This window comes from Nannobrachium achirus (genome assembly GCF_963921795.1).
Source record: "Nannobrachium achirus genome assembly, chromosome: 21".
NCBI lineage: Eukaryota > Metazoa > Chordata > Actinopteri > Myctophiformes > Myctophidae > Nannobrachium > Nannobrachium achirus.
The window spans coordinates 29,633,690-29,660,755 of record NC_137828.1 but is presented as its reverse complement, the minus strand read 5'-3'; the positions used below and the strand labels follow the sequence as shown (position 1 = coordinate 29,660,755).

The 27,066-nt window shown below is 44.3% G+C and overlaps 1 protein-coding gene across 2 annotated transcripts; it reads left to right on the top strand.

The window, feature by feature from the left end:
- Positions 1 to 26,949, top strand: LOC308307252 (polyhomeotic homolog 3). 2 transcript variants are annotated; one of them, XM_080752427.1, is made up of 12 exons: positions 1 to 81; positions 1,653 to 2,388; positions 5,112 to 5,258; positions 8,454 to 8,673; positions 9,850 to 10,682; positions 11,236 to 11,584; positions 13,526 to 13,830; positions 16,016 to 16,199; positions 18,193 to 18,298; positions 19,143 to 19,263; positions 20,673 to 20,991; positions 25,154 to 26,949. In XM_080752427.1, the coding sequence occupies exons 2-12, from the start codon at positions 1,669 to 1,671 to the stop codon at positions 25,306 to 25,308; spliced, it is 3,459 nt and encodes a 1,152-aa protein (XP_080608553.1). In that variant the 5' UTR covers positions 1 to 81; positions 1,653 to 1,668; the 3' UTR covers positions 25,309 to 26,949. The 2 variants fall into 2 exon arrangements, with proteins under 2 accessions (XP_080608553.1, XP_080608552.1); XM_080752426.1 differs by lacking the exon at positions 1 to 81 and adding an exon at positions 367 to 466.
- Positions 26,950 to 27,066: the final 117 nt, after the last annotated feature.

Here is a 27,066-nt window from a genome sequence, read left to right as displayed (position 1 = left end):
CTGCAAGGCCCTGCTCGTAGCCGTTGCACGGCTGCCCCAAAGCGGGGCTGCTGCGGTCGGCAACGCGGAGAAGCGAGCAAGGTATGGCTGCTTGACAGGCTTGTAGTCGCTTCAAAGAAAGCGGAATACTTTTGGTGGTTAAACGAAAAAGCCTGCTCTGCTTCTGCACATCCTACAAAAACCACCTACGCATAGCCTGACCACAAACACACATGCCTGGGTATTGAGCGCTACATCTTTTCGTGCTGCAATGTTAGGTTAAGAAGAGTCTTAAAAGAAATCCCAGTCTGGGGGTTTGTGACGCGCTCCTGCGCTGTCAGACGAGGAAGTGAGGTTTTACGCACGCCCATTTCAGTTGGGGGAAGAAAAAAAAACGTTGATCAGATACAGTCAACAGACTTTCTATAAACATGCAAACGCCTCTGGATGTGGGATAATAGCTTGCCAACCGTCGCTGATTTCGGGGGTAGGTAAAGAACAAGAAGACCCCGGTGCGTTTTGGTGGATCACGGGGGGGGGGGGGGTCTCTGTTTTAATACGCACGTTATAGAATGTTATTAGCTGGAGACTTGTTCTGTGCGAGGAGGCCTGCCTGACAGTCTACCATCTTTATTTTTTAATCGCCGTTATGATTATCTAGGCCCCGATTGCCAGTTGCGTTTCGGTGTCACTGCATATGCTCACCTTCAGCGGGTAACCTTACATACATGTTAACATGTACGTGTCGGCAAGCAGCCAGATGTCAGCATCTGCTCTGAGCGCCCCCCATGTCGCACCTGCTTGCGCGATGATGATGGTGCATGCATTTAGCTGACTATACTCTCACCTCCCGACTGATCGACAACTTCCATTTAGGCTACTACATAATCCATGTGCTGGTGTATATTGTATTATATTACTATATTGATGTAGCTTTATTTAAAAACCACCCGGAACCATGACTATGTATGTTTCTTCTCAGGCGAGGCCTTAATTAAATGCGAGGTGGTGCAGAATCAATAAGTTATTGCATGGTGTGTTTGACTGTTGGCTGCACGAGTCCTTGCGCATAATTCAGGCCAGGTATATGGACTGATACTGTATGCATATATTTACCTAAGATACCCAGGCATGAATTTGGGTGTTAGATTAGTAGGCTAAGCCCCTCTAAATCCCAAAATGTTGCTTCGCAGACATGCATGGCAATAAAGCGCGTACGTACTCCCTTTAAGGCGATTGGTGTTCAAATTGCAGTCTACCCTACAGGTCTACTATCATTTCGAATTCAGTGTATGAAAAAAGTATCTGACATTGTTGTGCCACAAATAGGTAGTCAAATATTGTCTCAACCAAATACTAAAATCAATATGGCTATCAAAGGTCAGACAGCAGGCCAGTACAGTATTTTTGTCCTTTGTACATAGAACATTTCAGAGTTATATTATGAAAGGTGTGTTGCATAATTATACTATCTGGAAAGAATGACAGCAATATAAAGATTACTGTACGTAATTAAAGTAATGATAAAAGTAGGCAATTCATGTTTATGATTCAGAAAAAATAGCAAATGTTGAACTTCAGAAGAGGATTTATTTCATAAACGGGTGTATCGCTTGGAAACAAACAACAGAGATCTCCCTTGTCGCTTATCAATTCATCCGTGTGTTCCACAGTGCCATAAATATCTGAATGATGGAGAGAGAGCCGGTCCGGCAGGGCCAATCGGATCACGGGAATGCCACCAACGGCAACAACAACAACACCTCCACCACTACCATAACCGCATCCACCCCCACCCCCACCCCGCCTCGGCTCACCCCCAACCCCACCCTGATGGACCCTGCTCACCCGGCGCAGCAGACGGCCGTCTCCTCCTCCCCCCCTCCCCCTCCCCTCACCCCGGCTCCCTCGCTCCTCTCCGCGTCGCACCACGTCCCCAAGACGGTGGCGACAGCCGCTCCGCCCGCTCCCCCTCCCCACGTCCCGGTCCCCGCTCCTCCCCTGAGGCTCACCTCCACCGGCACGCCCATCCTGCGCACGTACTCCCGCCCCATCCTGCCCTGCCCGAGGGGCGGCTCGCCCAAAATGTCGTCCTCCGCCTCGGCGATACTCGCCCTGAGCTCCTCGTCCTCCCTCCGTCTCGCCGCTGCTCGCTCCCCCCAACTCGCGTCCAACGCGTCGTCCTCCTCCTCCTCCTCCCCCACAGTGGCCGGCGCTCCTCCTCTGCCGTTCTCCTCTGCTGCGTCCTCCTCCTCCGTCTCTCCTTCTGTGACCCACAACGATGCCACGGCGGCGCCGCCCAAGGGTTCTGCCGTCCTGACCAATGGTAACGCACGGCCCATATCCACGACGCACACTTCCACGGCGATCACGCCGTTCCACACTCCAGCCAGTCCGACAGGCAGACAGGTTGGTGATATCAAATGTGCATGTGAAAGCGTGTGGACACACACACACACACACACACACACACACACACACACACACACACACACACACACACACACACACTGAGTCTGACATACATGCAGTCATGCTGTACTCAACCATAGACTAACATTCATGTATTGACAAGAATGCTGGTGCATATGTTTAAGTGCGAGGCACGCAAACACCCTATGGGTTACATACACTAGTAAGACACCTCAGGGTGACTTGCGACCTCAGGGTGACATGCGACCAGGTCGCGCCAATTCTTGGCCGTCTGGCCAGTGATGTATATGGGACCAGTTACTCATATATGGAGACCCCTTCATGATAGTTATGTTATGTCAAAACATGCCCATATATGGACATTACCAAAAATGGGCATTCCCATATATGTCCTTAATATTGATAACATAATATCCTTAATAATGTCCTTAATATTGACAATAGGAATCTCCATATATGGGCATAAAACTTACGTAAGTAATGCCAAGCAGGGCCTTGGCGAGTTAGGGCCTTGGTTTGATGCCTGTGGATCTCCATATATGGGCATAAGGGGGTACCCTAACATTCTCATTTTCGGCCTGGGATTTATGACATCAGAAATCTCCATGTATGGGCATAAAAGGTTTCTTTCTTTATCTGGGAATGACCATATATGGACTTTTATACCCTGAGAAATCTCGTAGCTTGTCTGACTGTCAGTAGTACAGGAAGTGATGTCACGTGACATCCTTTTTATGCCCATATATGAGTCATTCTGTACCACATCACTGTGACTCACTGACATCATGTGACATCACTTCCTGTACTGACAGTCAGATAATACTGACAGTCAGACAAGCTAGGAGATTTCTCAGGGTATAATGCCACCTTCGGCTCAGTGGCCTTGTGGTTAGAGTGTCCGTCCTGAGACTGGGAGGTCGGAGTTCAATCCCTGGCTGCTCGAGTCATACCAATTTCTAAGTCTTTTTTATTTATTTATTTAGCAGGGACAAAGCACATTAATCAACATGTCAGCTTTCACATCAATGTAAACGAGCCAGAGTTAGCCATAAGCTAATTTTTATCTGTAGTCCCTGAGCAGGCTGTAAAAAAAGTGGTGATATGACCATCATCCATACAAAAAATCTTTACAATACAAAAACTGTACAGTACAACAATACAATACATCACAACACAGTGCTGTACACTGAAACTGGTAAATAGTAAATGGTAAATAGTATTAGATGGTAATTAGTAAATAGTAAATAGTAAAAAGTAGTAAATACTAAAGGGAGAACTTGTGACACCAGTGTCAGATGGACCGGTAATTACCCATGATTACAAATCTGGTTTGCTTTAAGCCACCCCTTAAGGTGAAATTTGAAGGTAAGGTAGTTGGAGGTCTCTCTCAAAAAAATCAAGGGGTTGGATTGGCGGTAAGTCCCTGTGACATACTAGCGTGATGTTAAATCATGATACACATGTTAATGTGTAGGCCTGCTTGTACATCATGTAACATACTAGCATCATATCCAGGGGGTTTACTTGTACATGACATACTAGCATCATATCCAGGGTGACTTTATGTCAGTATATGCGAGGATACATAATCCTTTTTTGTAATTATCATGCTAGTTTTGAGTCACTGTATATATTGAAAGCATAGGCCTACTTTTACATTGAGTATTTATTTTATGAAATACATTTGCTTGTCAAGATTTTGTATATTTAGAAAGATGGATGTGAACTATTTCCATGTTGAAAGTGTATTAGTCTATGCTTCGTTCAGATGCATGTGCGTTGTACCGTGACAACTGAAGCAATCATGAAAAAAGTATTTCATGTCAATTTGTATAAAAGCTGATGCTGCAGAGTGGGAGATTTTGGTTAATGAAATACTTTTTTCATCATTACTTCAAAGTGTATTAGTAAAAAAAGGTATTCTGTGAGACTAAAAGATGTGGTTGGCAGTTGTACAGGGACCGTTGTTCGAGACAACTGTGAGTCACGGGGTCAGGCCATGTTTAAGTTTCAGTTTGGTATTTTCATTTCCTGTTTTCTTTTATCTGTGTGTTGGCTTTCAGCCAACGCATAGATCATTCACAGCTTTTTATACGCGTGGCGTGGGCAGACGTATGCAACTATGCCTTCATTCACAACCATGTCTCAGTGCCACATGGCCATGGGTTTGCATGCTAAGCACAGCATTCAAAACTCAACATTTGCATTGTTTTTTTTACTTGGTGTCCCCCTGTGCGCATACACGTTCATACACACTGTCTGTTTAATAGTTGCATGCCACATGATGCCAGTGATGTGTATGAAAATAGCAAACCTACAAGTTCACAACGATCCCAATGTGATACGCGGTGAGCTTGAATGCCTGCTATTTTGGTTGTGCAACATGATGTGCAGCAAAGTCTAAATGACGGTGAAGAAATGTAAGCATAAGGGGCCGTGTCCACTGAGGCTTTTTTCCTGTTGTTTTTTTTTCCTGGCTGAAAACGCCAAAGTGCTGGCCTGAAAACGCTTCAAGAAGCAGCTTCAAGTTGATTAAAAAGTCCACGCGTGAACGTGCGGCCAGCACAAAGTATTTGTAAACAATTAAAAACAAACCCCCCTCAGGAAAAAATAAACATCTTGATGGACACTCCCCCTACTGTAAGTGTGCGGAAGATATCCTCACTCTAAACCCCCCCCCCCCCCCCCCTTCGTTCCAGGTGACACAAGCTCTAGGCACACCTGGTCTTGTGAGAGCCAATCAGATGCACACACCTGTCAGACAGAGGGTATCCCAGCAGGCATTGCTCCTGGGGAAAGGCCTCAGAGGGTCTGGCCAAGACCAGGCACTGCTCAGAGCTCAGATGGTAAACACACGCACGCACGCACGCACGCACACACACATTATGCATTCAGAGTGCGTATGTGTGCTGCACGCGCACACACACACAGACGCACGCACACACGCACACACACACGCGCACACACGCGCACACGCGCACACACGCACACACACACACACACACACACACACACACACACACACACACACACACACACAGTTCAAAAAATACTTAATCATCTTTGGAAAACAAGTATCCCCTGCTGAACGCTTACAAACTATCCACCTGTTTCTGCAAGACTTTACTGTAGCATTATCTGCAGGACACTTCCGGTTAACAGCAGACATACAAGCTCACGTCGCGTCGCAGATGCAACCGCTGTGAGCTTGTAGATCACACTCGGCTGCGACGCCGGAAATGCCGCTCGCCTTCTGCGCAATGCAAGATGGGATGTTGGAAAGTTGTGGATACATTTTATCATTTAAAAATGAAGTACCCACTTAGTGATTGGGACAATATAATTAAGCTGTAACATAATGATATACTATTGTGATTGTTGTGATTAAATTAAATTGCTGCAATACTGTGCTATAATCGCAACATATCACAGCCTCAGCTAAGTGTATTATTGCATTTATAACGTGGTTTCTAGCAATTAGCAACAAGTTTCAGCCACAATTCAACCAGAAACATTATGGTTGCTAACCCAAACCTCTCAGGCCTTTTGCTGTGCATGGGGAGCTCAATTCAACCATGTTATAATGCACAGTGTAAACACTCAATCATTTTAGTAATAGCAACACTGAATATAATATAATAAGATATAATGTCTCATTTAGACGATATACAAGCTAAAGAAGACGTCTATAAAAATGAACAAAATATTGATAGATTATTTATAGATTATTCAATAAAATGATCAATTATCTGTAATCTTTGACAATTGATTAAATTGATTGTTTCGATTAACTGTTGCACTCCTACTGTCATTAAAGCAGTGGTTCTCAACCTTTTCAAGCCGCGACCCCCAAAAGAATCTTATTTTAACTGGGGACCACCCCCCACCCCCACCCTGACGAGCACTAAGAGTTGAGGCATTACATTTTGTATAACACGGTTCTATTGTGAAAATAGCCGATCGCCGTTGCGAGGCGTTGTGAGAATGTGAGCATGTAGATCGGCCATTTTCACAATTTCTGCCTCTAATATTTGACAATTTGGCCAATGTTTAATTCGTAATTTTATAGGTATTAAAAAGTCCATAAATTGTCACTTTAGAAATGTGCAGATACCCTCTATGCACTTAAACTTTATGTTGGTTTGTTTACAGTTGAGTGACTGAGAAAGCAATGTTGCACATTAAGATAATCATCTGGGGACCCCCCAAAATAATTTGGCGACCGTCCCGACCCACAGGTTGAGAACCAGTGCATTAAAGCACTTGCTTGAAAGCTGGCTGTGCGTTTGGCTTGCCTCATTCTCCTATCCTTTCTTTCCTTTCTGTCCTTCCTTCTGTCTGCCAGCTGATTCTCACGTCTGCCATGCGACCTAGCTCTTCCTCTTCTACTTCCACTTCCTCCCGTCCTTCCTCTTCCTCTACCCCTTCTTCCTCCCATCCTGCTTCTGCTCAGGTGAGCCGCTCTGCAAGTGTGCGTGTGTTAGGGACGGGACGATATGAAAATTTCATATCGCGATTATTATTGTGACCAAAGAAATCACGATTTCATGATATTATCGCGATAATTAAAATATCCCCAACTTCCATTATCCTGGGGCGGAACATTTGCCAAAAAGCTCACAACGTGTCGCAACACGTTGTAGATATTGTAGCTATTCTTTGGCAAAGAGATTTGGTAGAGAGTGAAAAAAAGAATGTATCAAGTATGTATATTATAAGTATGTTTTACCAATAGAGGGTTTAAATGTTACCAGCTATGCAGCTGGGCAAATAAAAGGTGAATTGATCCCAGTGCATGACGGAGGACGATATCACGATAAATTAAATCTCCACGATACGATTGTTATGAGTGTTTTTTATCACGATAAACGATAATATCGCTTATCGTCCCATCCCTAGCGTGTGTGTGTGTGTGTGTGTGTGTGTGTTTGTGTGTGTGTGTGTGTGTGTGTGTGTGTGTGTGTGTGTGTGTGTGTGTGTGTGTGTGTGTGTGTGTGTGTGTGTGTGTGTGTGTGTGTGTGTGTGTGTGTGTGTGTGTGTGTGTGTGTGTGTGCGCGTGCATGTGCACTGCAGGTACCACAAATGTGTTAGTCTTAGGGTCTGGGACCCCTATGGGTCCTCAGAGTTACTATAGGGGGTCCTCCAAATCTTTGTGTGATAGAAACTTTTTTCTCTGTGTCCTTATTCCTAATCCTTATTCTGAGTACTTTAACCAAAAAATTTTGGCAAAGAGGTCTGGTGTAGAGAGGAAAAAGAGCAGACTAAGTAATTACACTAAGTGAAAGGTCAACTTTACTACGGTAAGTATTGACAATACACTGATGATTGTGCTCTGAAAAGGTTGTGGGGGGGGTCCCTGTTTCATGTCCCTCTCAACTAAGGGGTCCTTGGCCTGAAAAGGTTGAAGACCCCTGCTTTAACCCATTTAGAACGGGTACACATATTGTGTATGATTATTTTATGCTTTAACTATTGAAAAATAGCAGATATACAAGCTCACAGCGAGGCACCGAGTGCCGCGCTGTGAGCTTGTAGATCTGCTATTTTTGAAAAATCGTGAAAATTGGAATTTTGACCCGATTCTATAAGTGTCTTTTGAATCCTTCTAAGGTTTTTTTTGAAAAACCTATGTTTCTATGTCAGCAATGTGGCAAGCCATCGTCAAAGAAAAGGTCCTTTTCACTTAACTGGAGCTCAGTTAGTCTGTTCTTGAGAGACTACTATGTCAGTGGTTCTCAAACCTTTTCATGTGAAGGACCCCCAAAATGATATTTATTTGGCCACGGACCCCCATCTCAAAATATCTAGTTCCAGGGACCACCCAGAAGCAAAATTTGAGTTACAAACGTTCGCTTTGAAAATACAAAAATATAGTCAAAGATTTGCACACATTTTCACGACTTTTTCCAAAAATAGCAGATCTGCAAGCTCGCAGCGCGGCACTCGGTGCCGCGCTGTGAGCTTGTATATCTGCTATTTTTCACTGGTTAAAGCATTCAATAATTCTAGGTTCTCTTCTCTTCTTTTCTCATCGTCCTCAGCTCCAGAGTCTAACCCTGAGGCCTCCTCCACCAGGGACTCTCACCATCCCTCCGTCTCTCCGTCTCAAACGGCCCCTCTCCTCCTCGGCGCCCCCTCCCCTCTCTCGCGGTCGCACCCCTCTGTTCCCGCCCCTCAGGCCGCGCCCACAGCCCGGCGCCGCGGCAACGGACCACTGCCTGGCCACGCCCGTTCGTCCACACCTGTCGGTCCCGCCTCCCAGTAAGTTGCCATGGTGCCGCCACGGTGATAAAGAACACGTGCACAGCATTTGCATGGTGTGTGTTGTTGGATTTGTTTGTGTGCTTTGTCGTGTCGCGCGTCTGTTTGTGTTATGTGTCGGGCTGCAGCTATCGATTATATCCATTATTCTATCAATTACTTTTGTGATTAATCAAATAATTGATTTAGAACTTAACCCATTTAGACCTGAAGTCAATTTAACTGGGGACCCCCCACCCTGAGTTGAGGCATTACATTTTGTATAACACGGTTCTATCGGTTCTATTGTGAAAATAGCCGATCTACATGCTCACAACGCCTCGGAGTGTTGTGAGGCATTGTGAGCATGTAGATCGGCTATTTTCACAAATTCTGCCTCTAATATTTGACAATTTGACCAATGTTTAATTTATAATTTTAGAGGTATTAAAAAGTCCTTAAATTGTCACGTTAGAAACGTCTATACACTTAAACTTTATGCTGGGTTGTTTACTGTTGAGTGAGAAACAATGTTGCACATTAACACCCAAGGAGCCAAACTCGTTCAGTGACGAGTTAAGGCCACTAGGTGTCACCATGCCAAAAGGAGTTATCTCGTCGAGAGACGAGACAACGAAGGGTTAACTGTACGCGCTGCTGCCTGCCCTCTGAATGACCCGAGTCCATTACGTCACCCCGTAGCAGAGAGAGAGAGAGAGAGAGGGAGAAAATGGCGGAGGCTGGTTACATTGATTTCCATTCTACTCTGAAACATAAAAAGGGCTTTATCTATGAATGAGGTGAAAAGAACGCCAGGGAAGCAGAGATCTGATTGTTTTCACGGCGACACTTTACCGCGATGGTCGGCCGCGGTTTGGATTTAGTTTCGCGAGCTTTTGTAAACAAAGGGATTATCTTCCTCAATCGTCAGTGGACACCCACGTGCACACGCACGAAGCTTCCGAGGCTCTTCAAAATAAAGCGTGAGTGAACAGCGGCAGCAGCAACAGCTAGAAATGTTAGAAACCTGAGCAGCCCATGTGTTAAGTTAATCATCTGGGGGACCCCCAAAATTATTTTGAGAATTATTTTGAGAATCACTGCTCTCAACTGTCATTGTTTGTTTTGCTCTGGTGTTTCCTGTTACCGCTCTCTCTTCTACGTTCTGCTTAATGTGTTCTCTCTCTCTCTCCCTAGATCTCTATTCTCCCGTGAGGGCCGTCCCACTGAGACCCCGGCTTCATTCTCCAAACGGCCACAGTGGGGCGCCACCGAGGCAGAGTCCAGCTCTTCAACCAACCACCGCCTCCCCTCCCGCCTACACCAGTCAAGCCCCTCCCGTCAACAGGCACCTGGTTGCCCTGAAAGCCTGTCCGTTATCTCAAGCCAACCAATCCCAGCAAGCCGCACTGTCGATGGCCGCCTCCCCGTTCGAGCGCTCGCCTTCGGCGGCCAGGCAGCTGCAGATCATCGCCCTCTCCTCGGGCCGCCAGTCGCAACAGGGCAACGGCACGCATGCCGCGCACGCCTCGGTCCAATCGGCTCCCTCCGCCACCGTGGAACCCGCCGGCCAAATACAGAGGACTTTGGGCAGCAGAGACACGCCCCCTCTCCCTCATCAACCTCTGAACCCCTCACTGCCAAAAACTATTTCTTCTTCTTCTCCTCCTCTGTCCTCACCTCCCTCTCTCCTGTGTCCCCCCTCCTCCCCTGGAGGTCCTCCCTTGGGCCCGGCGCCCCAACCACAAACTCACGGCCCCCTGGTCCGTCAAGGGGAGAAGCAAGGGGGGGAGGAGCAGAGACAGAAGGGTAGAGGAGGAGGCGCGACGGGCCCGAGGTGCATGGGTGGAGGAGACGAGGACGTTGTGGGTAAAGACATGAGGATGAAGCCGAGGGATGACCAAAGAGGAGCGGGTGACAAGAAGGAGGAGGAGGAGAGGAAAGGTCCGGTGCGCGACGCAGAGAGGATCGTCACGGCTCCACCGGTGCAGAGAGCCCAAACGGTTACGGACCAGCAGGAGCGGATGGAGGTAGGGGTGGGCGATATGGTGATAAATATCGTTGAGATTGATACAATGTCTCCACGATATGCCTTTTCAGAGATATCATATATATCGTGATACAATGAGGGAACCTTGTAAAAGAATCCTGTTTAATTGCTAATACAGAGATTCATTGCAGAATTCATTTAAACCTGCATTTTTGTCTAAATCATTAGTTCTCAAACTCTAAAATGTCAAGGTCTCCCCTTAACTCTGACAGTGTACAAATGAAACCAAATGGACCTGTAAGTTTCATTTGTACACTGTCAGAGTTACATACTTGTAAGGATCAATTTAGACCTCCCAAAAATAACCCAGAGAGTCCCTGGACCCCACATTGAGGACCACTGGTCTAAATGGTCTGTTACTCCTTTTTTTCTTTTAGTTTTTGTTACCTTGTACTGTAGGTGGTTGTACTGTCATGTAAATTAAATAACCCTAAAAACCAACATGAAAAATAAATCGTGATAAGATGGTGTATCATGATACAGCCTGGGAAAATATTGTGATATTGTATTTTTTCCATATCGCCCATCCCTAGATGGAGGTGACCGAGGAAGGAGAGAGGCAAAGAGAGAGGATGGTGGGAGGCGAAAAGGAGGAGGAAGAGGGAAGGGAGAGCCCCATGGACCAGGCCGAAAACCTGACCGTTCAGAGCCTCCACCGGCACCGGACATCGGAGCCCGACAACCCGGAACCAAACTCACACCCGGCCAAGATCCAAAACAGCCTGCCAGAGCCCAAGGCCACCACGCCGGGTCTAGTAGCAACAAGCTCGGCCCCGGAGCCGTCTGCACAGAATCAGAGGCTGGCGGAGGCTCAAAGGGAACCAATCATCAGTCACGAGGACCTCTGTGAGAACATGTCCACCCAGTCTGACAACCAATCAGGTGGGGCGATCACAAAACACACAGCTTGGTTTAGCTGAGATTATCTTTGCTAGTTCCGTTTCATTGTGTAGGTACATTGTCTATGTATTTGCACAGCGATAAAACTCAGTGATAGAACACACAAAAAGGAGAAGACATATGCAAACAATATTCACCGTTGGAATAACAGCTTAAAATGCAAAAGACCTTTTTTATATCAGAAGCTTTCCAGTTTTACCTTTTTTGCACTATATATACTATTAGCACACAGACACATATATATAGATATATAAATATATATACTGTACATAGAGGCTCAAATGTACACAAACTACACATACATAATGCATAGAGGCTCAAATGTACACACATGTAGCTCTTTGCTGTGCTCTCACACTGGTAAAAAAACATTTGTCCACCAGGTGCATGCCCTTCCCTCATTACCCAGGCCTATCCACCTGTTTCCGCGGGAGTTTACTGGAGATTATTTGGACCTGTTTGGACCACACTTCCGGTTTAACAGCAGTCATACAAGCTCACGTCGCGTCGCAGATGCAACCCGTTGTGAGCTTGTAAATCACACTCGGCTGCGGTGCCGGAAGCTCGGTACAGCGTCTGCGCAATGCACTCTGGGGCGTTGGAAAGTCGTGGATATGTAGACTTGCTGCCTGTTAATCAATTAGGCCTGGGAGTGGCATGCCCCTGGTGCCCAAACTAATAATCCAATCAACAAATGCACTAACACAACTCAACTAATAATGTCAAACAATACTAAATAATCACAAATAATCACAAATATAATAATGCAAATAATAACAATAAACTAACAAAGAAAAGCAGTGCAGTGGCTTTTACAGACACAGTAGTCATTAGGGGTGTAACGATACATTTTAACGATACGATACGCATCACGATACATGGTTGAGGATATGATACATGGACGATATTGGTTAATTCATGGCGATACGATACGATTCCATTCAATGATTTAAAATCGATATAGTAACTATTTAGCAAAGAAATTAAATTTGTGTGAAAAGTGTCAATAGTGCATGTTTTTAAGGGAAAGATCCATTATTATGGATATAAATAAGTAAGCACTGTTATTCTCCAGCAAATACATGGACATTATATTTCAACACATATGGACAAACCCACACCTTGACATGAACACAGAGATTACACACATTTATCCATAGCCCAAAAGTAGCTATATGGAATGGAAAAGTAATTAAACCCCTCTTTTTCATTTTCCTTCTTAACACATCTGGTGCCAACCCCGAGTTTCCAGAGTTTGAAAAGGTACTACCGCTGTGCCAACCCCGAGTTTCCCGAGTTTGGGCCGTTCGGCGTTTTTGAAAAAAAAAGATTTTTTTTTTTTTTTTTTTTTTTTTTTTTGGACCTCCAGAAATGTATTAGGCATGATCGCGATCGCGAAATTACATGTTTAACCCCCATACCAACCCATTCTTTCAAACATGGCAGCCATGTTTGTTTACATCTGAAGAAAACATAATGGCTGATAAATCATGAATGCCTGAACGGATTTCCAAGCGGATTTTTTTGTTTGAAAGCTGTGAACAGTGTGCACACACGTGGTGCATCATCTAGGCATGGGCGTGCACTTTTTACACAATTGCGCAATTACATGGAAGTCTATGGTAACCATGGCAACGTGGGACATTGAAGAGAAAAAATCATAGCAACATAAGTGTTAAAATGGCTAAATACAAGGCACAAATACTTAGTTTCCATACAAACATTTGCACTGCAATTTTAAAACGATATAGATACGATACAAAGCCAAAACGGTACAATATATATGCTTTTGCATATCGATAGTAGATCTTTGCAAATTAAAATCGATTTTTCGATTCAGTTACTATATCGTTACACCCCTAGTAGTTATGCTAACGTCTTCCTCTCCCTCTCTCTCTCTCTCTCTCTCTCTGCTGCCTCCAGCTCTCTCCAGCCTCTCGTCGCAGTCTCCCCCCTCCTCCCCCTTCATCACCCCGTCGTCCACACACCACGCCCTCTTCCTGCCTCCGACCCCCTCCGCCCACCCAGCCAACCTCAGCCTGCCTCTGCAACAACAGCCCAACCAAATCACCCAATCGCAGGAGGAAGAAGCCGAGAAGCTCGACCAGTCGGAGGACGAGTCCGAGGGCAACGGGAACTGGGCTCCGGGGCCGTGGCCGGAGGGGAGGCAGGTGCTGACTCACCTGGTGGAGGGCTTTGTCATCCAGGAGGGACTGCAGCCGTTCCCTGTAGGTACCAACACACACACACACACACACACACACACACACACACACACACATGTTTCTATGTCAGTGGTGCTCAAACTTTTTCATGTGAAGGACCCCCAAAATGATATCTATTTGGCCACGGAACCCCATCTCAAAATATGTCGTTCCACGGACGCCCCAGAAGCAAAATTTGAGTTACAAATGTTCGCTTAAAAAATACAATACAGATTTGCTCACATTTTCACGACTTTTCAAAAATAGCAGATCTACAAGCTCACAGCCGCACTGTGAGCTTGTAGATCTGCTATTTTTCAATAGCTAAAGTATAAAATAATTAAAGCCCCTCCACTTTGGGCCCTAGTAACTCCCACTTTCCCCCCCATGTGACGCCCCTGCACACACACACACACACACACACACACACACACACACACACACACACACACACACACACACACACACACACACACACACACACACACACACACTTGGCAGGGCATGCAATTTTAGATCATCAGATTTACAGATGCCATTGAATTTATTCACAGGGCATCGCTGTACTACAGTATATGACACTGGCACTCAACTAAGTATAAATCATTAATAACTCCAACCCTAACCAATACTTCTAACCTCTAAATCACTAATCCTAACCCATCTCCAAACTGAATCCTTACCTAATTGTAAGCATACCTCCCCAAACTATATATATAAAAAATCTCTTGTGAGGACCATGAAAATGGACCTCACAGGTAAGTCTCTCTTGTAAAAGATATTTCAGATCTCAATGACAGTTCCTGGTAAAATAAACGTAAAAAAACAACCACCATGTTTATTTCTCAAATTCGACTATACCTGTGCATAGTCCTCACAGCTATAGTAGTGCACAGTCTGCACACACACACACACACACACGCACGCTCTCTCTCTTTAGCTGTGCAGCATCAAAGGTTAACCACATGAAACCTAGCGTCCCTATTCTGAGATAAGAAATGTGGAAGATCATGTTTGATTCTCACACACACAAAACAACCAGTTAGACAACTGAATGGGGAGATATATTCTCTTCTGAGCCACTTGTTGCAGTTGAGTTGTAGCTTTGATGGATTGTCCGCCTACAGGTGAATTAAGGATGTTAAAGGTGATACACCATGCATTTAAAAAGTATTTATGTCATAATGTTTATGTCCCAAAAAAGGTTTGAGGCAAAATTACCACTCCTGAATAGAGAGCCTCTCATTTTTGAATGGCCCTCAGAGCATTTTCAGCTGCAGTACCACCTTTGGCCTGAACTGCCTCATCGACGGCAGCAAATCTGGACAGCCTGTTTTGAGAACCCGTGGGATGCTTTTAACCTCCACCTTCCCAAAACCAGAGAAAGACACAACGGTCTGAAATGGGACTTTGTGAGGATAGAAGGTGCTAGTGGGACCCCAAAAAAAGGTTTTAAAATAGGAAAAGTTAAATTTCATGGTGTATCACCTTTAACAATTAATCTATAATCGATGAATTGACGTTAAGAAAATATTACATTAAATTAAACAATTATAATTAATTGATTAAAAAAGGCACTCATTTTCGGTTTTGGACAAGAATCTTCCTTTTGGTCCTAAAATACGCTGCTTATCAATTAATCTGTTTATCGATCGATAAGGTTATCAACTTTCAATTAATGAATTAATTCAGGGGTCTTCAACAGGGGGTCCCCGAAATTGTTGGAGAGGAAAAGAATATATATATATTTATATATTGTTTTATTTGTATTTAAAAAAAAGAAAATACATTTAATTTGTCTTTAAATATAAAAAAAACTTGATTATGTCTCTTTTGAATAGCTTGTATACATGATTACTGTGCAAATGATTGTTAGTGATAGATTGATATGATAGCATTGACATTAGTTCTCAGTTAATGGTATGGTATGTTTATAAATGGCAGTGGTAAGGCCACTTGTACATGCATGTTTAAAATAAAAGCATGAATATAACAGGAATCTATTATTTAATGGCATAGTATTGAATGCACAATAACATGGTATGTTTTATACACATGAAGCACAATTTTATACATAAATATATGTTGTAGCCCCACCCCCACCCTATGAGGTAGGGGGTGTCCCTGCTCCATCTCCCCATCAGTTTGGGAGTCCCTGGCCTGAAAATGTTGAAGACCCCTGAATTAATTGATCATTTGCATCCCTAAGGTGAAGAGCAACTCGCTGTTTGTTGAGCCTGCACAGTCGGCGACCTCACCCCAGGAAGTGAACGGGACCAATGGGACGGCCGTGTTCCCCGAGACCCAGCGGTCCGAGCGGTCGGAGCGGTCGGCACACTCCACCGACACGGACGAGGGAGAGGGAGGAGCTACAGACGACCCTGGTGGGACCAGTACGTTTACTGGTTTACTAGACCAGTGGTTCTCAAACTTTTCAGGCCGCGACCACCAAAATCATATTTTAACTGGGGACCCCCCACCCTGACAAGCACTAAGAGTTGAGGCATTACATTTTGGTTCTATTGTGAAAATATGGTTCTATTGTGAAAATAGCAGATCTACATGCTCACAACGCCTCGCAACCCGAGGCGTTGTGAGCATGTAGAATAGATTGTCTATTTTCACAATTTCTGCCTCTGATATTTGACAATTTGGCCAGTGTTTAATTTGTCATTTTAGTATTAAAAAGTCCTTAAATTGTCACTTTAGAAATGTGCATAAACCCTCTATACCATACATGGGCAACTGGCGGCCCGGGGGCCACATGCGGCGGCCCCCACCTTCACTTAATGCGGCCCACAGGTTAATAGCGAAATACTGATATAGGCCTATTATTGATTTCAGCTGTTACAATTCCAAACATGACCTGCTTTAATTCAGACCATAGGCTATTAGTAGCTTAATGACTAGTATAGTAGTATTAAAATTATTTTTTTATGTCCAATGTATTTGTATTTAGGTTCATAAAGTTAACATGAGTATATAACTAAATGCATTTGAAATTAAATCAAAATGTTACATTCCAATTAAAACATAAGAAAAAATAATTCAGGATTCCAATTCAAAAGAAGCAAAAATAGCTGATCTACAAGCTCAAAACGCATTGCAGCGCGATGCGTTTTAAGCTTGTAGATCTTCTATTTTTGCTTCTTTTGTATGAGATACCAGAATGACAAAGTAGGACGCAGCAATATGCAATGTGGCCCTCTGGAGTGAAGGTGGAAATATAGTGGCCCTTGCCATCATCAATGTTGCCCATCCCTGCTCTATACGCTTAAATCTTATGTTGGTTTGTTTACTGTTGAGTGAGAAAGCAATATTGCACATTAACAAGAACAGCGCCGGTCGACTTTGAGGTCGACTATGTCACTATGGACTTCCCTGCCAAGCGACTTTAATCGACTTTTATATAAAAGCATTGTTTAAGCTTTTATTTGGTAGCTTACCTTCGGCTAGTAACAACACGTAAACCGTGAAAAAAGGATACGATTATGACGTCATCGCTAAACCAGGCCTTCCTGTTTACATTAGCTTCTGCTAGCCGTTAGGCTCAATGCAAACCATCCGACCCTTACGCAGCTTCACTAGGTCGGATTTTGATTCGGAAACTTTCTGTGTGGCGTCTGTATACGTTCCGGTGCCCATACCGATGGTGGTTTTAGACGATCAAGCACGAATTGAACAGGATTGAGCTCAGATGGCGGCCCGCCGGAGCTCCCATTGTGAGTCAATGGAGCGACGTCACTTTCCCATCCTTCAAACATGATTTTAACATGGCTTCTTCTAAGGTCTATGGTTTTAGTGTTACGATGGCTCACTCTAGTGGTCATTTTGTGGTATGGTATATCATCATGGCTTTGAAAGCAATGTAATTAGACCCCATCATGATGATAAAATATAGCTATTTCCTGGCGTTATTAGCGCAAATTCATATTTTAATTTGGCTGGCTTAAGTTAATCATCTGGGGATCCCCCCCCAAATAATTTGGTCCCGACCCACAGGTTGAGAACCTCTGTACTAGACTGATTTTTTTATTTTTTTTATTTTTTTGCCTGGTCAAAGGTTATTTAAAATTGACTGAAGGACAGTACAGTTCACTGGTACAAGGTCAACTAAAAGGATAAACACATTGCCAAAAGCTTTTGGCAATATATATATATACAATAAGAAAGGTAATAACGCACATACAATGCAGAGAGACAGTGTAGTGCCTCAAGAAACTAGGATCCCAGGTAAACCAAGAACCAGTCCAAATAATATACTTTCAAAATTGCAATCTGTACATTAAAACTATAGGATTATGAACCTAGCATCTGTTTAAATAACCCACCGTCTAAATGACATTAACATTGTGGCGTTTCCCTCCATCTCTGTCTCTCTCACAGGTCAGAAGGACAGAGTGGTGCTGCACTGTCAGTTCTGTGGGAAGAGAGGCCACGCCCACAACTTCATGCGTTCCAAGCGCTTCTGCTCCACTTCCTGTGCACGAGGGTGAGCAGAGCATGCGATTGGCTAAAAAAAAACAGAAAAGGGACCACTGAGTGTGCGTGTATCAAAACACACTCTGCGCTGTGTTCACTTGGACCGTGCAGAGGTGCCAAAAGTCGGCTCCCGGGTTTACAACTTCTAGCGGCTCATGCGGCCTTCGCAACGCTCGATGCAAATTAATCGCAGAAAATGAACCCTTCTGGCATGTAAGGACCTTAAGTCTACATAATAGACCAGTGGTTTTCAATTTCGGGTGTGAGTGTCTACCAGGGTGCACTATTTGGTCCAAATGGACCCTTGTGGGTCTGTAACCGGGGTCCATTTGTATACTCGCAAGGTTAAATTAACACGGAAGATTTTTTAACTGTAGATTGGGGTCCTGGAGATAAATATGTATATCAAATGGGGGTCCATTGCCTAATGCATATCTAACTGGGGGGGGGGGGGGGGGGGTTCATGACATTAATAACTGTTGAGAATCACTGTAAGACAGTTCACCTCCAAAGTAACATTTCACAAAATCTATTGTAACATGACACGTGAATTGTGAAATGTCAGACAGGAAGTGGTGGAGCCACACACGCACGCACGCGCGCGCGCGCACGCACGCACGCACACACACACACACACAGGTGTTATTTACTGTTGACAGAGCACAGAGGCGGACGCCCTGTGCTCACCTCTGTCTTTATGTCTCTGATACTTTTTCTCACACTTTCTCTCACCTATTTCCGTTTTTTCTTCTCCTCTGCTCTCTTCCCCTCTTGCTGATTGTCTCATGTTTTCACTCTGACCCCCTTTTATATCTATCTCCTCCATCTCTCTCTCTCCCTCTCTCTCTCTCTAGGTTTAATGTTCGTTTGACTAAGCGTTTGCGGGCTCTTAGTGCAAGCACTCGCCCAGAGAGACCCAGACCACCACTCCAGCGGGCAGAGTCCGTCCCTGGGAAACCCCTTCTATTGCGCCTGGTACAAAACACACCCACTTACTCAGAACACAAGACTAGAAAGCAAATTAAAAAAAAAAGAAAAAAAAAAAAAAAGATCAATTCAGCCTCTATATCAGTGGTTCTCAACCTGGGGGTCCCCAGTTGATTAACTTAATGTGAAACAATGTTTTCCCACTCAAAAGTAAACAAACCAACATAAGGTTTAGGTGTATGGAGGGTATAAGCACATTTCAAAGCTCTAAAATGACACGTTAAACATTGGCCAAATTCTCAAATATTAGAGGCAGAAATTGTGAAAATAGCTGATCTACATGCTCACAACGCCTTGCGTTTGCGAGGCGTTGTGCGCTTGTAGATTTGCTATTTTCACAATAGAACCGTGTTATACAAAATGTAATGCCTCAACTCTTAGTGCTCCTAGGGTTGGGTGGGGGGGGGGGGGGGGGGGGTCCCCCCAGTTAAAATATGATTATTTTGGGGGTCACAGCCTGAAAAGGTTGAAACCACTGCTCTATATCACTTGGGCTATGAATGCATACAGAAAGAAAAGAATTGCCCTCCAGACCATGATTTATATTGTATTGTTAAAAAGATGCTATTAAAGGGTTACTGGTGAACAAATAGAACAAACAGGAAGAGAGAGCCACCGGTCATTGCCAAAGACATAATAGAATGTATTAGGGAACTATTGTCAACACAAATAAAGGCCAGTCCGACTCCACACCCGATGATTTGCAATGGAACAAAACCGTTGCAGTATGTTTCAGCCAGAGCGGTCTGAATGACCCCGTTGCAGGTCAACGCGTTTGAGAACTCTGTTCTGTTGCAAGTAGTTGCAAATGGTTATAAGTTGCAACTTGTTGCATTGCATATCATTGGTGTGGATCGGGCTTTATGGTAACCTGACTACGCCAGATGGTGGCAGCATTGCGTATGCAAATGCTGCACATACATCTGGGATCGCTCAAGGAGATTTGATATCGCCGCAAAGTCCCTGTCCGGACCAATCAGCGGTAGCTACAGGCGGGCTCTATTACCTCTATGGGCGGGCTCTAAGCGGCTCTGAGCCAATAGAGTCTGACTGCAGACCACAGAAACCCAGGAGGCGGATTCTGGGTGTAACGTCATGCAGACAGGCCAATGTGAGTGGTTGGAGTTGGCACTCCCAGACTGTGATAGACAGACGGCCCCATTACCTGCTAAATAACTTGAAAAATGGCCCGCCTCCGACATCGGTTTTGCCTGAGCGATCCCAGAGGGTATGTGCAGCTTGCATACGCAATGGCGGAGTCAGGTTAGCTTTATGGCTCAAAAGGCCCCAAATATATTTTTATATTTTTTGAACATTTCCCCCTATAATGACCAAAATAGGGATTGATTATTCATCGACTGTTTCATCTTTTTATTAGTTCCGATTAACTTTTTCAGTCACGCGACTCACGTGACTCCCCCCAGCCTCGGGACATGTGGACCGCCACCCGGCGAGAGGCGGAGGGGGAGGGGGGGGAGGAGGAGGATGATGAGGAGGAGGAGGTGAAGGATGGAGAGGAGGTGGATGAAGAGGAACCTGCGGTTGTCGTGACAACCAAGGCGGACCGCCAGAGCGCGGCAAAGAGGACGAGGAGAACGGCGTCGGAGCCGGCCATGAACACCGCGGTCCCGACGACGCCGACCACCACCTACCCCTTGGTGGCACTGGAGCACTGGAGCGTGGAGGACGTGACCGCGTTCATACACACACTGCCAGGTAGACACACACACACACACGCACACACACACACACACACACACACACACACACACACACACACACACACACCCACACACACACACACACAAACACACATTACTTACATTCTTTTAGATGGGAATTAATAGCCTGGCGTTGCTCATACTAATTCCTCACTGCGTATTAGATATTAGTCTGGACTCGCTAGCAGAATTTTCATTTCCAAGGGGTGGGTTAAAAGAATGGCTCTGGACACGATTGGTTAGACCAGACCAATGCTGGGCCCTGATTGGTCCCCCAAATATGGGATTCACAATTGAGTTGAGTTGCATATTCGTCAAGGCGGATTGGTCTGGTTCCAGGCTAGGGAATTAACCCTCTGACCTTGAGTGTTTCAAACACTGTCATACTAAGGGGAACCATTCCCGAATGTGTGAATTGGGGCTGGCCGATACCACTTCAAATCAGTTTCACGATTATGTCAGAATGTTGTCTTGTTTACAATTAATGAACGATTTCTTTTTTGTAGTGTGTCGAAAGTAAATAAAAGTTATCTAAATTATTTGATTAACATACATGAGCAAGAGTAAGTCTGTTCTGATTCTGAATGTCATTTTTGGGTTAAAATAAAACATATTTTGTGTTAAACGGTTAAAGCACTATATTGTGATCGTAGTCACTGCTATAGAGCATCGCAGTGAGGTGTCGGAAGTCCATTTTGCATTCATTTTCACCATAGGGTTTTTCATTATCAGCCACAAAGTCGTAGCAATCCAATGTACACTTACCACTAGGCTGGTGGTTGTAAAATGGTTCTATATGCTCCTGTAGAACCCCCGAGTATGTATGCAATCACTCTAGTTTTATTAAAAACACGTTTTAATCAAAATCGCACAGAGAAGAACTGCATTTCCCATACTGCTAAACATGTACATCACGTGAAATCGACGTCTGTGATTGGTCTAGCTTCTTCTTCTTTCACATATCTTGCGGTTACCGCGGAAGTAGCTACTACCCCCTGTCTTCCCGGCGGATTATTGCACTTCAGGAGAACTCCTTGAGCGATCGTCTTTCTTTTACAAATATGATGCACTATGTTAAGGATGACGATAAGAGCGTCCACAGAGATGACAAACACAACATTTCAGGCCATATGCTGGCCTGGATAACTAAACTGAGCGTGATTTAAGGGCTATATTTCAGGAAACAAGTGTCATTCGCAATGCATTCTGGGAGTGTAGTTTCCGCAATTTTAAAAATAATGATGTACACAATCTTGTACCCTGCCCTTTTTTCAGCTTTCTAATTAATCTTTGCATTCAAAAAAATGTGAATATTGACATGATTCCTCTCCAGCCGAGGTGGCTTTGTCCAAGGCTTAAAAACGTTTAAATAAATACTTTATGAAATGTCTATGGAAGAAATGAATGCGGAAAACGCTTCCGACACCAGAGTGAGGACGGGGTGGGGCTTCAACTGCGATGCTCTATAGATCAGTGACAGAGGTTTCCCTGTCTCTCCAGCTCTTTAATAAACACTAGTTGAGAAACTAAATGACCCGGTGACCTGGTGACGCGTCAGTGTTGTCATTTACTGGGAAGTCAGCGGTCAAGTTCTGCAGAAAAGTTAGACTCTCAAGTAGGGGAAGTATTGTGCAACGAGTTATTTCATTTCAACTTTTCCCTCCCACACCATGCCTATTAAATGAGATATTTTCTTAAATATGATTAATTGTTAAGTTTTATTTAAACATATTTCATACATTTAACAAAGGTAGAATGTACACAATTTTAAAACACACATGTATTTACATTTTAAACATTTCCCCATGGACCACTTGCAGACCTAATTATGCCGTGGCGTGGACCACTGGTTGAGAAACAGTATTATAAAGCATTATGGGTATTTATGAGTTCTTATAACTATAATTCTACAGCTTTATAAGCAGATTATAGTGCATTATTAGTATGTCTAAAATGCATTGTAGACATGGGATGCATATCAAATAACTAATCTTAGCCCACATATCCCCACCCAACACAAGAGTGGTCCCCAGGTCGATTCTTAGTCATGGTGGTGGTGGTGGTCCCTGGTACACAAACAGTTGGAAACCCCTGCTCTATGGCAATGATTACTATGAGAATATAGAGCTAATACTGCTTATTTAAACAAAAGTAAATCACTTACTTAACCTACCTAATTAATTGAATGCACATGTATAAACTCATACATTCAGGATGGGTTGCAGCCATTCACTGTACAGACAAACAGACACACACACACACACACACACACACACACACACACACACACACACACACACACACACACACACGATTAATTGATTGAATATTTTAAAAGTACAGCCGTACAATGGGTTAAAAACATCAAATGGCTGAGACACAAAAAGGCCAAAGGCTTGTTCCCATTGAACATTCAACACTCAAACAAACTGGACAAACAACAGTGCGACAAACAACAACACACAACATTAAATATCTGCTGCTAAAGTAATGTACTAAGGATTTATAGTTATGTCACCAAACATGACCCTCCGAGGGTCTCAATCTCAACCTCTTTGCACCCGACGATCTCTGTCATAGTAAAAGTGTGATTTACGCCACGGCTCGGGGACCGGGGTGTTGTAATAGTTAACACACGACCACAGCCAGATGACGCTCAGCGCTTCTCTGCTTACTAATCAAATTAAGCGTTTCGCAAAACGCTGAGGCTTGTAAATTATGTGTTGCACGAGCTAGCCTGCATGGCTTCTCTCTTCTCGCTAAAATCGCACTGTTGAGCTGGAAGGCTGCAGGGCATTTTAGCAAGCGGGCCATAGGTGCTTAGGGTTAATATGAAACCGACTTTATTGCCATTATGGATTAAGACAGGGGTCTTCAACAGGGGGTCGGGGACCCCTAGGGGGTCCTCAAAGTTACTACAGGGGTGCCTACAAATCTTTGTGTGATAGAACCTTTTTACCTCCTTTTCTATATTAACCACTTCAACCCTAGCGTCCATATTCTGAGAACTTTGGCCAGGGTTAGGGTTAGGCGTTGTGAGCTTGTAGATCGGCTATTTTCGGCAAAGAGGTTTGGTGTAGAGGGGAAAAGAGCAGACTAAGTACAGAGTGAAAGGTCAAGTTTATTAAGTATTGACGGTTCAAGTGGTTAAATATCTGAAAACACAAATGTACATGAACACAAAATACACTGATGATTGTGCTGTCAAACGATGAAACTATATGGTAGCTATGGGTTGTGGGGTTCCCTGCTTCATCTCTCTCTCAACTAAGGGGTCCTTGGCCTGAAAACGTTGAAGGACCCCTGGATTAAGACACTCTTTCTGTGTTCCCATGCAGCGTTACACATGAAAACTTTCCATGCAACTTGGTGTATCATCCCCTGCAATTAGCAGACATTCCATGCAGCTTAGTTGCATTCAGCTGAAGCACTTTGAACAGAGCTTCATGCTACAGCCAATTCAAATGCTGATATCACGTCACATGACTTTCAGTTTGCGTACTGCTGTGACCAGCTGATACTCATTTACTACAATGAGCCGAAAGCAACGGAACCCAAGACAAATAAATCACAATGACATAATTTGTTTGTAAAATGTAACCGATTACGTCTCTATAAAAAAAACATTTTTGAAAGGTTTTGTAATTGGTTGTCAAGTTGCATGAACCTCATGCATGAACCTGGACGCCTGGTCACTGATAGTTTGACTGGTTTCTAGGGATGGTCCGATCAGGTTTTTTGGAACCGATCACCGAGCACCGATCACAAAAGTTTGATCACCCGATCCCGATCAATCACCGATCCGATCAAGTTATTATTTATATTTTCTAAATGTTAATGTTTAAACTTTATTTCATTCATTCACTGATGAATTCATTTATATATTTGCCTTATAGTTATTTACCAGCATTACTATGTATTTATTATCATAGCAGTAACTAATTATTCCTTCAGCACTGTGGAAATCAATACCCCAAAATGGCCTCAAGTGGGCATACTGAACGGCTGGTTGATCAGATGCACCGATCCGATCAGATCGGTGAATTTACCTTTTGATCTAAACCACCGATTATCGCCGATCACGCTTTGATCGGCCCGATCCGATCCATTGCCGATTGATCGGTAACATCTCTACTGGTTTCTCTTTGTGGTTGCAGGCTGCAGTGAGGTCGCAGAGGCGTTCAGGGTGCAGGAGATTGACGGCCAGGCCCTCCTGCTGCTGACCGAGGATCACCTGATGACCAGTATGAACATCAAACTGGGACCGGCGCTCAAGATCTGTGCTCACATCAACGCACTAAAACACCAGTGAAGGGCGGAGCGGGGAGGGGGTAGAGAAAGCAAAATAAGAGAACGAGTGAGATGAGAAGAAGAGAGAGAGAGAGAGGCGGGAAAGAGAAGGAAAGGTTCACAGAATTGAGGTTTGAACCTCAAACGTGTTACGGATAGTGGTACAATTCCATCCGTGTGGGTGTGGGTGTGCGTGCGTGCGTGTTTGTGTGTGTGTGTGTGTGTCAGCGGGAGAAAGAGAGAGAGAATATCACATGGCAATAAAAGTTAAAGCTAGAATCACTTGAGTTCGCGAAACAATTCTTTGTCTGACAGAGAAGTGGTTCGACGTAGAGTGGGAGGACAGGGATGTCAAAATATAGGGGCTCCTTCAAAGATTCCACAATTCCTAGATTGTCAAATAAATAGATAAAATACCTGCTCAGTGGACGACGTGGTTAGAGTGTCCGTCCTGAGACTGGAAGGTCGGGTTCAATGACTTCAATCCGTGGCCGGGTCATACCAAAGACTATAAAAATGGGACCCAATGCCTCCCTGCTTGGCACTCAGCATCAAGGGCTGGATTAGGGGTAAGTCCCTGCGACATACTAGCGTCATGTGCTGCCTCACGCTACAGAAACAGGAGGTAAGCTCCTGAATTAAAAAGCCACTTGGCTCGGGAACTGTCGGTTCCCATGACGGGGAGCACACACTGGACGCGGGCGGCTGCGCAGCGTTGCGGTATCGACGCACGTGAAGTGCCGCGCAGTAACCCTGGATGCGGCGAGCTGCCACACAGCACATCCATTTCCCCCGGTGGGGAGAACCATGGGAGAACATGTTCACCGCGCGGCAACGCTGGAAAAATAGAACAGCGGCGTATCGGCGCGGCAGACCCGCGGCTCTGCGCGTCTGACGCCGCCGGTGTGGGTTAGTTCATTGAAAATAATGGGGCTGTATGTTTTGACGCGACGCGTCCGGTGTGTGTTCCCCTTTACCTTACTTTATTGTTAAACAAATGTAGGGGGTCCTTTCAAATGTGTTGTCATGGGGCACCCCAGAAGTCCAAGCGCCTCCCCAGTGGAACGACGACCTGATGGAAGCCACGTCCATGGCACTGGAGAGAAGCAAAAATCATATAAAAAGAAATCAAAGATTGTTTAATTTATAAGATTATAAGTTGAGGGTGGCCTTATAAGGGATTGGAGACAGTGATGTGAATGGCAGAGAGATGGAGTAAGGAATCCAATGAGAAGTGGCAGTTAGCCATTTTGGAACCTCCATCTGTAGCAGGAGGATGGAGAGATTTTTTTGTATCTTTGTGTATATTTTCCAAAGCGGCTGGAAGAGTGTAAATTTGAAACTATTTCAATGAAGGATTTTGAACATTTAATATATGAAAATTTGTCTATTTTAGTTGTTTTTTTTAGAGCGTGAGGGCAACGAGAAATCTATTCAGTAGAAAAACATAACCGGTGTGTGCAAAGAAGAAAAATAACAACAAGTAGACTTTGTAAGTGATTAATCAAAGTTTAATGTTTTATATATCACGTTAACCTCTGGACAAAAGTATGTCTGTGGATTTGAAAAAGGTCACTATCAGGGTAGAGACTGATGTCTTTAATTGTCACATTTTTATCGTATCCTGCTCGAAATTATTTAATAAATGAATTAATCAAGTAAATGCAGTTTGCCTTTCGTTTTCTTAAACCTAAAATGGTGGAGAGGATGTTGGAATGAGATGCTGTTACGTTACGCAACAGCAGAGGGCGGTGGCGAGTAAGATAACGGGCCAAACCAC